We start from the raw sequence: 13,901 nt of genomic DNA, 5'->3' as shown, positions 1-13,901 counted from the left end.
CTGCTTATAGAAAGTTGCTCTCCAGAATTTCAAGTCGGTTATGATAATGTGATAACAGCTCAACTAAATTGTAAACTGCTTGATAGAAGTAATGAGACCTAATTTAGGGTTAGGATTATTTGTTTTTATCATTAGGCTATTTCAGGCTATGGCATTCATAACTTCTACAGATTGACCACTTAGGCTCGTCTGTTTTCGTCTGTTTTAGAAATGGACACAGAAAAAAACTTCGATGACAGAAAGAGCAGCCAAGGCGATACTGGAGAGCCAAACAGATAAGTCTTTGTTTTGCTTTTTAACACAACAAGAACGAGGGAAAAGTGTGTGAGAGAGGCAGAGATGTAGGCTACCCTATCTACACAGCAGCAATGAGACATTGAGAGATTGGCTTTCTGGCAAGAGACAGACAGACGCCTAGGGGTGTACAACCCACCCACCTTATTTCAAAGGGTGGCAAATCTACCTGTGGAAGCCACTTGCTGCGGATAATGGCAGCCTGTGTGCTGTTGAGAGAGGCGAGTGTGTGGGATTGATTTCCAGAACTTGACTATCTTTATGAAGCACACCTAGCTCAGCCAAAAGACTTAGAGCTGCCCCTCTTCACTCTTCCACAACTTAAACTGGGAGCCTGCCATAAACCAGTTACATTCTTCAACAGAGCTCTATGGAGCAGCGTGTAAAATGAGCTCAGTCTGTTGCTTTGTCACTGTGTGTGTGTGTGTGTGTGTGTGTGTGTGTGTGTGTGTGTGTGTGTGCATGTTCGTGAGTGTATAGACTTAGGGAGTAGCCTAATGCATTACATGTAATGGGATTGCAATAATTTGACAATAACAGACATAAACTGGTTCCTGTAATTGTTCCATTATTGAGAAAGCACAGATTATAAACATTAGTTTGCAGGTAGGCTATTTTGAAAAGAAGATAGGTGATTACTTGTTGGATTACTCCAAAATGATTGATGAATGTGCAAGAGAAAACAAATTCATTTTGCTATAATTATGGCCTCGGGTATAAGATGTTAAGGTTAATTCACAATAACTCCAAACTCACTAAATCACTGTCTGTAGACTTTCTTATCTCCATGAATTTTGGAGACTAAAATGACCCAAAAGTCAAAACGCATTACTAACACAATTTTCAGCGAATAATCAGTAATCTGCAACAGACTATAGGCCATTTCAAACAATAATCCTTCCAACCGTGTGTGTGCGTGTGCGCGCGCGCATCTGGTCTGTCTGCAGGATCAGAACCAAACTGCCTCGGCCCAAGTGTCTGGTGTGTTAAACACATAATGAAACCTGTCCATATGATGATTTACTCGCTGCTCTACTACATCAGCAGGAATCAGGATGGGGTGATTTAGAGCTCTGGGGTATTAGTGTGGTACCTGTCAGAGGAAGGTCGTTATTTATTACACTACAGCAAACAGTATCTCCTTACTCTTGCCTCAGGGCATAAAACTCTAGTTTGCTCCAAACCTGTTGATTCACAACTCTGTCCCCCTGCACTCTAAGCGCCGAGACCACAATTACTCATGCAAGTAATGAAAATATTATTATTATCTTTGTATCTATCTAGACCTTGAGTTTGCCAACACTGTCGCTGTTTAAAGTTACCCGATCCAGCCCAGTCGGCTTTAACCACAGGCGACTGTGAATGAGACTGTGCTGGGAGAGGTGGCTGGCTGGCTTAGGTCTTTTGATAAAAGACTCTTTTGTTTAATGGAGGCAGCCTTCCAGAAAGCTGCTCTAATCTGTATCCCCATACATCTATTTTTATTAATTTATATCTCAGAGGAACCGAGAAAAAAGGTGAGGGAAAGTTCAGCAGGCAGTGATGTCATGGGCTGGGTGAAACAGACGATAGATCAATAAGATCACTGGGACTGAAATGTCATGTCTACCTCTCTTTAAGTTACATCACAGTCTGCATACTCTCTGCTGCACATATACAACTAATGCTTCCTGGCAAAATCCTCAGCTGCAGATTTGAACTGCTGATGATCTTTACAGAAGCGCTCTCTGCCAGTTGAGGATCAGCGGCATGCAGATCCTCATCAAGTTAGAAAATAGGCATCTTCTCCATTATTTCCACCATTTCACTTTAGATTCCATCAATAAATTAATTCAATTTATCTAATCCAAATACAGTTGTGTTTTTGGAAGTGTGGGTCCGACTCTGCATACAGTTACATTTCACTGTCAGAGTCAGAAGATTAGTGTCACAGCTAAATAACAATTCGGTCATTTTAATTACAATTAGCCTAGATGAAAAATCAAAATTAAAAATAGCTACATGATGCATAAAGTAATTATAATTGCATTGAAATAGGAATTGGAATAGGTATATCCGTGGAGAGTTACATTGAAAACTACAACTCCCATTTTTAATGGTAAATAACTTACAATTGACTTTAAGATTGGATGCCAATGGATTTGAAAGTAATCGTAACTCGTAACATTTACAATAAAAGTGAATGGAAGATTAAAAAACAATTAGTGCAGCAAAAGAGCTGTTTAATTGCCATTCCACATTTGATTTCTACTCAGTCACACTGATTTTTGTATTTATTTATTTATTTTCTACCATTTTTAAACTATACTAATTAGACCTTGTGGGATTTGGAATTGACTTGGCTGCAACTTATTCTCGGCGTCTACCAGCTACAGAACCCATCATACGAGAGAATAAATAATCCACAGTTAAATACCTCGATAATTTTTTATGATGAGGTCAATGACAAGCGATTGATGCATCACACTGATTTCATTTTGTAATATAAAACAATAAACGGTCGGTCAACCTGCTGGCTAAAATAAATCACTTCGGACAGGGTGATAGTTTCTATTTTAATTATTTTGTATTTTGCAGTAACAGAATTTCATACGATGGCATCAGGCCTAAAACAGTGACATGCACGCAAAACAGAAACATCACTTTAATTTCTATAGCCTACTGACAAGTGCATACAGTTGTGCGGAAAAGGATGGATGAGAAAAGCTATCATAAAGCAAGTGTCTTAATGTAGAACAATGTGTTTCTAAACCAGGAATATATATTTGCGATTAACAGATCGATAATAGCACATATTGCAGACCAAGTTACCATCAATTACAGTTGTATAAATGATAAACATTTGATGCTGTCCTTCGTTACATTCTGCAATAACGTGTTAAAATATAGGCCTATGTGTAAATGCCTCGCACATTTTTGGAAATGTGTGTTGAAAACATATAGGCTATGCATCACTTTCTTTTTAGATGAGAATCTTATGCATCTCTTTTTGCATCAGCGCTGTTGTTTAGGCTATTTGACACAAATTGCAAAATAAACGTTTCTATTAAATGCTAAGCTTAGTGCAAAAAAACAACCATTTCAATTTACGTTTTTCTTTTCTTCTTTTACACAAATAAAATAGGTTAGGCCAACATTGCGGGATATAAACTCAAGAGATTCTGAATAAATTACAGCTGCATTTCTTTGAAATATGTGACTCTGACCTCTTGCAGGATTTAAAGTATTTACTCAACTTTGTCCATCTAAATTCTACATCAAGTATTTGTGACCTTAGATATTAACTATTAACTATTGAGTACTGTGACATTTTTATATATGCTATTTTTCTACATTCCAAGACAGAGGAGGGCTTGAGTTGACTTGAGGGTAATAATTTGGTAAGTCATTACAGGACCCTCCGAGGTCTGAGTGCCCGGTCTTGGATAGAAAGTGTCCCGGAGAGGTCTTGGACGCGGCGCACTCCTCTTGGCACGGGGTAAACGTTGCGGGACAGGGTATTTGGTGCGAGTAAAAGTAGCTGGCTTGTCCGGAGAGCATGTTAAAAGGACAGGGATCAGACAGAGGCAGGGTGCACGGGATGGATGTGGAGAAAGCGGTGCAAGCTGCGCGTATTTGATGGCGACGGGATTGCGCGCAGCTAACTCCGATGTAAGACATCTCCTGGTGTGTCTGCATGAACCGGTCGGCCTCCGCAGCACCTGTTGCGCCCATGTGGTGCCGGGACCGCTGCGAAACCACCGATGTGGCGTGGTTGGAAAAGTGGGGATGAGGACCGAGGTAGGACCCTGCGCCGAGGTGGGTTCGCACTGGCGGTTGGAGAGGGAGAAACGACGGCACCGGCCAGTAAAAGGAGCCTGCGGCGGCCAAAGCCACACTGGTTGCAGTGCCGGAGGACATTAGACGACCTCCTCCCCTTTTCAGCGCGAGCTTGGCCCTGGAGCCGGCTGGGGCCCTGCGCCGGAGCTTCCCAGATGTGCCACCTATGAAGACATCTTCACTGCAGGGGTCCAGCATCCAGTAGTTGCCTTTACCCGGATCGTCATAGTGGCGCGGCACTTTAACGAAACACTTATTCAAACTCAGGTTATGCCTGATTGAATTTTGCCAGCCTTGCCTGTTCTCTCGGTAGTATGGAAAGTTGCCCATGATAAACTCATAGATGCCGTTGAGTGTGAGCCGTCGCTCCGGGCTTTGGCGGATAGCCATCATGATAAGCGCGTTGTAACTGAAAGGAGGTTTCTCCGGTTTAATGTTTTCTTCTGCTCCTCCACCTTTCTTCGATTCTCCTTTATTTCCATCTCGTTTGCCATTTGCCAACACTGGTTTCACTTCTGCCTTAGTGCACTGTTTCTTCTTGTCGCAGTTTTTGTCACTGTCAAAGTTGTAGCTTTCCTCTTGAGTACAAACTTTAGGTTTCTCTGGGTGTCCGGAGCGTTGTTTCTGGGACAGGGAAGAAGCCTCGTCGTCACTCATCACTCCCTCTCGTCTCAGTAACAGGCTGCTGATGCTGAATGAAGACTTGTGGAAAAATCGGACAGGAGTTTTCAAATCCTCCATGTTAAAACCACCAAAAAATCACCAAAGGCGTCCGGCGATCAGGGGGAACAGGTTACTGTTTCCACGGAGCGAAGACGCGCTGATCCAAAGTGCTGAGGTGCCAAAGACACACTGGCCCGACAGCGTGAAAACAAATGCGCATGATCACCAGCGTTGGACGCGTTACAGAAAAGGTAATGCGTTACATTTCTCGTTACTCATTCCAAAAGTAACAACTCATTACTCTCTGTGGGTAGCAATTTGTTGTAATACTCGTCCCATTACTTTTCTTCAAAAATCAGGATAAGTCAGTTGATATGGGATGTCCAATGTTCACCATTTTTCCTCGATAAAATCAAAGTAGGGAGACTAATTCCACCTAAAGAAAGTAAACCTTTCATGTCATTTCACATCAAAGCTATCTCAGTATGGGGCGATGACTAGCCTAATTAAAATTAAAACGCGTCTGGGCGATGCGGTTCATGGTTTGGATAATTCACATTTAATCTGATATTTAGGCTAGAAGAGCGGGTTACAACAGTAGCAACTTGTGCTTATACTGAAATTGAAATAGCAATCCGTTATCCGTTAATAGTAGGCTAATTCACTACTCGTTAATAAAGGGAAATCGATAATAGGCAATTTTTGTCATGCAACTGAATAAGGCGTTACCACCAAACACTGATGGTCTCCTGCAGAATCGTGCAGAGGAAAGTTTAAACCCGGGATAAATTAGTGTGCTGCCAATCTCTGTGACTGATCGGTGAACTCTCGGGTTCAATTATAACACTTCCGTGACTCCTGAAACTCAAGCCTCTCACCTGCGTCTCGCCCTCTGGGGTCGCCTCTCTCTCTCTCTCTCTCTCTCTCTCTCTCTCTCTCTCTCTCTCTCTCTCTTTCTCTCTCTCTCTCTCTGCGCCTTACTTTCCCCTTTTGTTGACACCATAACTTGGCAAAAAGCCGATCAAAAATAAGAAGTAGTTGTAGGTGTGTAAATGATCTTGTCGGGTAAGTAAACAAACACAGAGCATAAAGGGATTCAATATAGTGGCAACTGAGGCTTAACGCTGCAAACATGCCCACCTTAACAAGTCATTAAGCGTATTCAGTCTTAACATTATGTTATTCTTAAAACAAGTGAAGAATTCTGGCGAACTGGGTGAGATAATTCCACTCGGCGTATTTCTACTGTAGCCTAGTTTTACTTTTTTTTTTTTTTTTCTATTTCAGGATTTTGTTCTTCTTTTCTAGAAACAAGTGTCAACATCTTGAAAAAACAAGGCAGAAACCCCTGTCACATCACTCCACTAATATCAAGATAATGACACTTCAAGGAAATTCAAGGAAATTCTTGAGACACTTTGATTTAAAGTGGAAACAGTGAAAATATGTCAGTGTAGATTTTTAATTGGTCTAAGAAAAATAAGTCAATAAATGAAAAGGCTTGCGTAGCCTATATGTAGGTTACATTTTTTTCAGTGTAGGCTTGATGTCTGCCTGCAGGCCATGCGCCTTTACACACCACAGTTGCAGGCTGCCACAGTAACAAGACACACGAGAGGCCGCTGACAGAGATTTCACACCGGCCGGGAAGCTTGTTACAGGCACGAGGCCAAGTAGCCTAGCTTTATACTGCGGTAGCACACAGCTTGTAATAAAAATAAAGTAAGAAATATCCTTAATCCTTAATTTAATTGAATACTTTCGCAAAGCAACATTGTTCAAAATATAGGCCATGTTAGAGCATACTACAATAGCTAAACAACTTACCAAGCATAGGCTACTGATTTTCGGTTAGCGCTTAATATTTAAATCAACAGTTTGCGGTCACAGCTGTGCCCTTATTGGGTGTTTTACACCGCGTCGAACACGACTCGGCCAATCAGAAGTGAGGACCGGAACGGTCTACGATTATCTCTTACCTTTTACCCTCTTTCACTCAATTTGATATGGGTCCCCTCCATAATCCCCGTGCTGCAAGTCATAACTTGTTGGGAAAGTTTCTAGCACTACAGTAAACACACTGCTGTCTAAACACTTGTAATCCCCTTGGATCTTTCCCCCTGCCAAATGTTTGAATTCATGTTTTGTTTGTTTGAGATGATTTCGCAGTGTCACTCTGAAGACTTTATCATGAGGAGAAGAGGCCTTGGAGCAGAGGGGGTAGCCTACAAATGGTGTCCAAAATGTACAAAATTATTATAAGCCTATTAGCCTATTATTAATATTATTGTTGTTGTCGTTATCACCAAAATAACCATAGCGTAAAGTGAGGTAAGGTTAAATAAATCAGAATGTTTATTTTACAAAAAAATAGTAAAAACAATGTAAATCAAAGTATTTACAGCCTAAATATGTAACTAACTCAAAAACATGGCATAACACATTGAAATAATAATTGAAAAAGTTAATGTGATAATATATAGTATATTTTTTAAATGTGCATTTACTTTGCACTGAGGATTTACTTCGCACTCAAGGCCAGGGCCTGTTCGTCTTCTCCTGTCCCATCTGGGCAATGTAACAGCACCCTCTGCTGTATGAGATGGGAAGGCCAGGCTGTGAAACCTGCAGGACCTCTTGTTAGAATACCAAACCTTCTCTTAGCTCAGAAGACAGCCATGATAAAACACAAGAGAGGTAATGTTCATTCCATGAAGTCCTCCTCATCATGTGATTTTATTACAATAACTGTTATAGAGAGTTGGTGAGGGTTTGTGTAGGATAAAAAAGTTTCCTTTGTGACACTCTCCAAATCTGTGGTGGTGTTCATGTGAAATTCCTCAGATGTGGTAGTGAGGCATAAAGTTTTTCTCCGGGACATTGTGTGTTTCCCAGGTCTCTGTGCCCGAGCAGGATAAACTCTGGGTGTAAATACCCCAGGGAAACTCCAGACCGCAGGAACTGCTTGATTGATGATAACGCCTCTGTGCTTGGTGTGTCATCTGAAATCAAAACAAATAACAGTGTCATGCATTACTGTACTGCAGTAACGTATTAGTGGATTGAACTCAGACAATTTATACATGGATTAGTAAATCACTGATTAGTAAATCACAAAACCCTCCCATAGGCCTATAGAAAAGTTAACAGCAGCTTTTAACACTTACAGTTTTTTAACGCTCTTCCCTTGCAGTTAGAGGTTTGCTTTTAATAAAAAGTGTGCTACAATTGAAAATTATTGTTATTGTTTCATTGCACTCAAAAAAATGAGAGTAAACATGCTTACTGTTGAAATTGCCCATTAAGGCAACACCCAAAGAGTCATGATTGTTGCCTTTGGTATGTGCCCCTATCACACCCCAGCCACGGCCCTCATACACCGTCCCATCTCCTCCAACAAGAAAACTGAAACATAAAAAATGGTTGGGTACCCCACTGCATTGAAAACTGACAGAAATACATGAGTAGGAATATACCATCATTTATTTTCCTCAAATATACATTGTACAATAAGTATAAACATCACTCCAAAATTATAGCTGCCTAGATCTAGGAATACAGGAGGCTATGAAGTGTCGTCCTTTTGACTGCTTGAACGCTGAAGGGAACGTAGCTACTCACTTGTATCCAATGTCATCGAAGCCTCTTTCTTTCATGTGCATCTTCTGTATGAGGATCATTTGGTCTGTACATTCTCTAAGGGCTCTGCAGTTTGTCATGGCTGTGTGGTGAATGACAACTCTCTGGGCAGAGCCCCTCAAAGTGTCCCTGCGTCGAGGGGCAGCTGCTCCCCACTGCAGCCGAGAAACAACCTGCACTGGAAAGCAGTTAAAAAGAATAGAACATGTTTTTGACATGTTTTCTTGTTACTGTCAGTATTGGAACTATGAATATAATTAGCAGCATTCAGTGTGACAACACTAGTGCTATAACCTTCAGTTGTAACATTTGTAGTGCAAAAATGCAGTTTCATACCTCTTTGGTCCATAACTCCACACACAACTGCCTTTGATTGTGTTGACTGCCCAGCAGCAAACTGTTCCAGTGCTTACATAACAGCCGACTTATCAAAGAACCCGTTTGCTTCCGGGGGTGTGGTCCGGAGCGTGACACCTTCCATGTACTTCCCTGTTGCATGTTCATGCATGCATTTTCAATGAGCTCAGCAATCATTTCCAACTGGTCAGGCTCAGTGGGTAATAGGGTACAATTGCCCAACAGGTAGCTTGGAATATACTGGTTCCAAAAAGAGGAAGCTGCAGCAATACTGCAAATATTCAGTATGGCGAGAGAAAAACTGTGGGCATTTTTTCAAACAGATGAGGCATCAGTGCTTCGAAATGTTGCACTGGAGGACAGTCATGGGAGTTTCATGAGGAAATTGGTAGTATGCTTGTTTTGCAATATTAAGTAGCCCGTGTGCTTATACAGGAACAGGGAACAGGCACTGGCAAACTAAAGGAAATGCAATGTCAATATTAACAACACTATAACAGAAATGACAGCATTATTTGCATTTGTTGCATTCTAAATGTTCCATTAAATAATCCAAGAGGCATTTCTAACAACAATTGGTCCTTTTAATCTTACAATGCAGACATTTGAAAATAAAACTACATCAGTTAAAAAGCTATTAATACATTATATTCACAAGATGAGGTCCAACAAAAGTCATCGTACATAAAGATAACCAGGGAGTCAGTTTTCTGCTATTTGAAAACAAACCGCATTGCTGAAACCTAATAAACAAATGACCAGGCGAGTGCTCAAAAAAAGTTCACAGCTTGACTGCATAGCTTTCTGACTGATACAGACTTCAAAAAAACAGTCTGTTTTCAGCTGCAGGTAGGCATGATATAATGTTTGAATGTTTGTAGACGCATATGTTGGACCTCTCCATCATCACCATCTTTATTCGGTCCATCGGTGTCCGCAGTGAGGAGCAGTGCAGACGTAGTACAGTCTCATAGCATCCTGTGGGGGGAAGAACGGAACAAATGCTAAAACTGGCAGACCTTTTTAATTCAAACAAGTTCTTCAACCCAGACAAAAGGTGTGCAGACCACCGAACCACTAGTGTTTCCCCATGGATTTTTATTGTAACAGCTGCGGCTGCCAGTAGTTTTGATTTTGGGTCCATGTCTGTTCCTGTTCCGTCCAATTTGGTATAAGTGCAGGTTGTTGCAATGCAACTGTTCTTGCTGGAATATATTGGGATATGTTGGAATATAATAGTTTATTCTATACATTAGCCTTGTACTTGTTTTTCTGAAAAACGTAATTATCTTCTACCAGTAGACAATTACATACCACTGATGCCATTCCATTAATGGATGAATACAAAAAGACATGCTGCTGACCATGGAAAGGTAGTAAATTCATTTATACACAAATTAAATGAAGACTAAATAAGAAATGGTTTCTTATGTATTTGATTCTAAATGATCATTACCTCAGCCTTCATACTGTGAGACTGGAAGAACACTGCCTCCTTGTGACCACATCTGTGAAGAGACATGATGAGTGCACAATGTTAGAAACTACTGTATCACAAACTGACCAGCATCACAATCAAGTAGTTTCTGTACAGTCCCACAAAGCAGCCGCAATGACATGTAGATCTTATTAATTATACGTTTATTTGAATGTGATCTCCGCTCCAAAACTAAACTAAACTTTGTAACTAAAAGTTACAAATTAAAAGTCTCACACACTGCCCAACATCGCATTTCAGAAAAGAAAATCCTTCACAATGCAAAGACAACTGTGGCAGAATAAATACATTCTAGAGAACTAGACTAAGAGACAGAGTGGAGATTATGTTAATCTAGGGATACAGAACTGGTAAAGAAACAAAAATACAACCATGTCCATTTAAAGTCAGCAAGTGGTGTGTTGCCTTGTCACTTGTTGTCATGCCAGCACAAAAACATGCTATCTGGAAAAATTCCTTGCTTGAGTCATGCACTTGGCAATAAAGTGTTTCAGATGATTAAAGGAGAATACCGGCACCAATTACAGTTACAGCCAATTTACTTCTGTCTACATCTAGTTTACATTTCCCACAGTCATTTTTCAATGCATATGTAATTCATTCATGTTTTTGAAGGATTTTTCCTGGAGGAGTGAGGAATACTGAAAGATGGTGAAACTCACTTGGGACAGGGGTGATCCTCTGTCCTGGGTAGCGTTGGATCCTGAGATACATCAGCGATGATCTGTGTCAACTCACTGGAGAAAGATGGAAACAAGAGGTTGGATGAATGATCATGATACATGCCAGCACCTAGCCCTGGAATGCCTGGAGTTACATACATTGCATGTATTCATAGCTCTGTACATGCAGAAGGGCTGTCACATTACAAATGTTTTGCACTGTGTAGTCACTCAATGTTTGCAGCACTACATAAAAAAAAACTCAACAGATTAGCCACTTCTGCACAGTGTGAATATGCACAATCAAAAATAAAGCATTATCTTTTAATATCTTTTCAAAGACTACTAACACCCAATTAAATTTGCAAGACTATTGTACACAAATGAACCAGTGAGCACCTGAAAACATTATTGGGTGTCTTGAAAATGCACTTATCACTTTATCTATGACTAATTACTTTTGGATATTCAGAAAGTGCATGAGTGGCTACACTGAGCAACACACATCTGAAAGCAGACACGTGAACCCTGCTGAAGAAACAATGGAGTGATATTAGCCATTCTAACTGACACCTAGTCTATTTGTGTGGCATAGAAAAGTAATTGGCAGCACTGTGGTTTCCCATACTTACTCAACCTCGTGGGTGATCTTATTGACATAGATGCAGCTGTTGTCTGCCTCTTGTTGGTAGTCACAGTTCCTGCACTGTGGGTTGAGACATCCAAATCAGTTACGGCTTCAGATTGTGCTGAACCTCATTTTGAAGTGATTTTTGATTTGGATTTTTTAAATGTTTGAGTTCAGTTCAGTGAAAAAGAACAGGGAATTTAGCAATATTATTGCAGGTATACAGATGTCATGTGGCAAGATTTTTCTAATTTCCGGCTCTTACAGAGTTAATAACAACCCACCAAATGACAGACGCTTTACCCTAGAGTTTTGATAGCCAATCAACCATTATGGCCCACAATTTTCTTTTGCAAAGGGACAAGACCTGAATACATGTTTAACTGTTCTGTCATTCATATAACCAAATCTTGGACTCATAGCACCACATGTAAAGTGGCTGTTTTTGAGGAAACTCTTGTTGGCAACCAGGCTGCCAAAGGAGGCTCATTCATGACTTTGGGTATCAGCATGGCAAGTGCTCAGGATATGTATCAAAAACATTGACTTCCATCCGTTGGGAACAGCTTTACCATCTTTCTCCAATGGCCTGTACCAGGGCTGAACAATTAATCGAAACTTAATCGAAATCGCAATATGGCCTACTGCAATTTTCAAATCGCAGGAGGCGCAATATTTGTTAAAGGCGAAATGTGTGTCAAAATACCATTTGAAATTAAATATTGTAGTGCTGCAGAGATGTCCTGGCCTACACATCATATTATACAGACTTAAGAAAACATCTTTGTTTGGTACAGATCCCCGCAAAAATCACACCATACTCATTTTAATACGTTTTTCAATGAACATGAGAATAATGATGTAAAAATTATTATTCCCTCTAATATCGCAAATCATATCGCAATTGCAATATCAGTCAAAATAATCGCAATTAGATATTTTTTCAAAATCGTTCAGCCCTAGTCTGTACATAGTATCTTGTTTAACTTGTACTGTTTCCCTGGGACACTGTCTTCCAAAAGACAGCCATGATTACACAGGGAACAGGAAAGGCTAGTCAAGCATGGGCCACCTAAAATAAAGATAAAATCATACAAACCTAAACGGAATGATGGAATGACCCCCAGCCTACGACATTAGCCAAACTGCACCTGAGATAAAAGGACATGTTCACTTACTGCATAGAGCAGGATACGGTTCTCCTTGTCTTCTTTGGGATACAACATGTTGTTACTGGAAAACAGAGTCAGTGTGTTTAGTGGATCTCATTCTGTTTTAAAAATAAAACGACGTACATATATTTATTCATATGCACCTGGACCCCATGTCCAAGTCGGAGCATAACGCTATGTGGTTAAGTAGGCTAACATTGTAGGCTATCAAATCTTCTCCGATTAACTGTCCGTCCATAAACTTACCATTCTTGACAAAACCGGATTCCGACGAATCCTGGTTCATATGTTCCGCTGTCTAAATCCATTGGAATAACTTACTGATGAAGAAAAACCAAACAAATGCAATAAATGTGGGACTCGTGTCTACCAACTCGGTCTCCTCTTGTCGTTTGAAAACAGACCATCTGCGCATGCGTAAACTCTTGACTATGTCACATTTTTACGGGCAGCGCCCCCTAAGAATTGGATGACAGAAAAAAACAACAAGGCATATTTGGACACAATTCTATTGCTTTCTGCACTAAATCCACATTGCAAAATACTTAAGAGGAGTGCAAATATTGTGAAAAATGTAACCAAGTTTACAAACTGTCACCCATATTACTGCTGTTTTAAATGCAGGCACCCAAACGTAGCACAAACTTCTTATGTAGGGCAACCCAGAATTGCCGTTCTGAGGACCTGCTTGCTTATATGTAATAAAAGATTGTCTGACACCCTCACTGTTAAAAAAAAATGCATCAATAAAAGGTTGGCAAACATTAGTTTTATGGAGGCATTATGAGATTTTACATTGTGTGCCAGGGACCCAATGTTCCCGTGAGAGTTAAATTAAAATCTCTTAATTAAGTTTTCGGAAAAACAGAAGTGGGACCATGATCACAGGGTCTCATCAAACACAACTGCACAAAATTCTTTGCAGTTTGGGTACATGTATGTGATGATATTTGAAATAAGTCAGCTTCATTTTTGGTGATGTGCCCCTTTAATTCTTACCACAGAAACAACGTTAGTTTGTATAAATATGTAAAGATGTGGATCATTTAATACCAAGGTTTTTCCACCTTACAACATTTCATGGTGGCTGCCTTGCTTCTTTTCCCCACCGCCCTTATACACAATTAACACAGGTGAAAACTGAAGTGTGTTCAGTTATCCCTGAGACC

At 40.3% G+C, this 13,901-nt stretch overlaps 3 protein-coding genes across 3 annotated transcripts; all 3 read right to left on the bottom strand.

Moving 5' to 3' along the window:
* Positions 1–3,615: 3,615 nt before the first annotated feature.
* Positions 3,616–4,854, bottom strand: foxg1c (forkhead box G1c). Its single transcript, XM_071540149.1, has one exon. It carries the CDS (start codon positions 4,852–4,854, stop codon positions 3,616–3,618), a length of 1,239 nt encoding a protein of 412 aa, XP_071396250.1.
* A 2,331-nt stretch (positions 4,855–7,185) lies between these two features.
* pglyrp5 (peptidoglycan recognition protein 5) lies at positions 7,186–8,822 on the bottom strand. Its single transcript, XM_071540148.1, has 4 exons — positions 8,752–8,822; positions 8,398–8,593; positions 8,063–8,181; positions 7,186–7,778 (listed from the first exon to the last, which is right to left on the bottom strand). The coding sequence occupies exons 1-4, from the start codon at positions 8,762–8,764 to the stop codon at positions 7,603–7,605; spliced, it is 504 nt and encodes a 167-aa protein (XP_071396249.1). The 5' UTR covers positions 8,765–8,822; the 3' UTR covers positions 7,186–7,602.
* Positions 8,823–9,353: 531 nt separating this feature from the next.
* On the bottom strand, positions 9,354–13,124 carry polr2i (RNA polymerase II subunit I). The gene is made up of 6 exons (XM_071540147.1): positions 12,979–13,124; positions 12,739–12,793; positions 11,565–11,638; positions 10,933–11,007; positions 10,229–10,280; positions 9,354–9,750 (listed from the first exon to the last, which is right to left on the bottom strand). The coding sequence occupies exons 1-6, from the start codon at positions 13,038–13,040 to the stop codon at positions 9,688–9,690; spliced, it is 381 nt and encodes a 126-aa protein (XP_071396248.1). The 5' UTR covers positions 13,041–13,124; the 3' UTR covers positions 9,354–9,687.
* Between the last annotated feature and the right edge of the window lie 777 nt (positions 13,125–13,901).

The sequence above is a fragment of the Centroberyx affinis genome, unplaced genomic scaffold (genome assembly GCF_046629955.1).
Source record: "Centroberyx affinis isolate AG114_WGS23_722 - 3 ecotype Tasmania unplaced genomic scaffold, CSIRO-AGI_Caff_v1 ptg003567l_1, whole genome shotgun sequence".
In the NCBI taxonomy this organism is placed as follows: Eukaryota; Metazoa; Chordata; class Actinopteri; order Beryciformes; family Berycidae; genus Centroberyx; species Centroberyx affinis.
This window is presented reverse-complemented; position numbering and strand designations above follow the sequence as displayed.

Excerpts from the sequence above, each read along its gene's own strand:
- foxg1c (XM_071540149.1), bottom strand. The coding sequence starts at position 4,854 with ATGGAGGATTTGAAAACTCCTGTCCGATTTTTCCACAAGTCTTCATTC.
- pglyrp5 (XM_071540148.1), bottom strand. Across the intron at positions 8,182-8,397 it reads TTCGATGACATTGGATACAA|TTTTCTTGTTGGAGGAGATG; the intron begins GTGAGTAGCTAC and ends TTTATGTTTCAG. Across the intron at positions 7,779-8,062 it reads CTTAATGGGCAATTTCAACA|ATGACACACCAAGCACAGAG; the intron begins GTAAGCATGTTT and ends TTTTGATTTCAG.
- polr2i (XM_071540147.1), bottom strand. The coding sequence starts at position 13,040 with ATGGATTTAGACAGCGGAACATATGAACCAGGATTCGTCGGAATCCGG. Across the intron at positions 11,008-11,564 it reads AAGATCACCCACGAGGTTGA|TGAGTTGACACAGATCATCG; the intron begins GTAAGTATGGGA and ends ATCTTTCTCCAG. Across the intron at positions 9,751-10,228 it reads CTCACAGTATGAAGGCTGAG|GATGCTATGAGACTGTACTA; the intron begins GTAATGATCATT and ends TTCCCCCCACAG.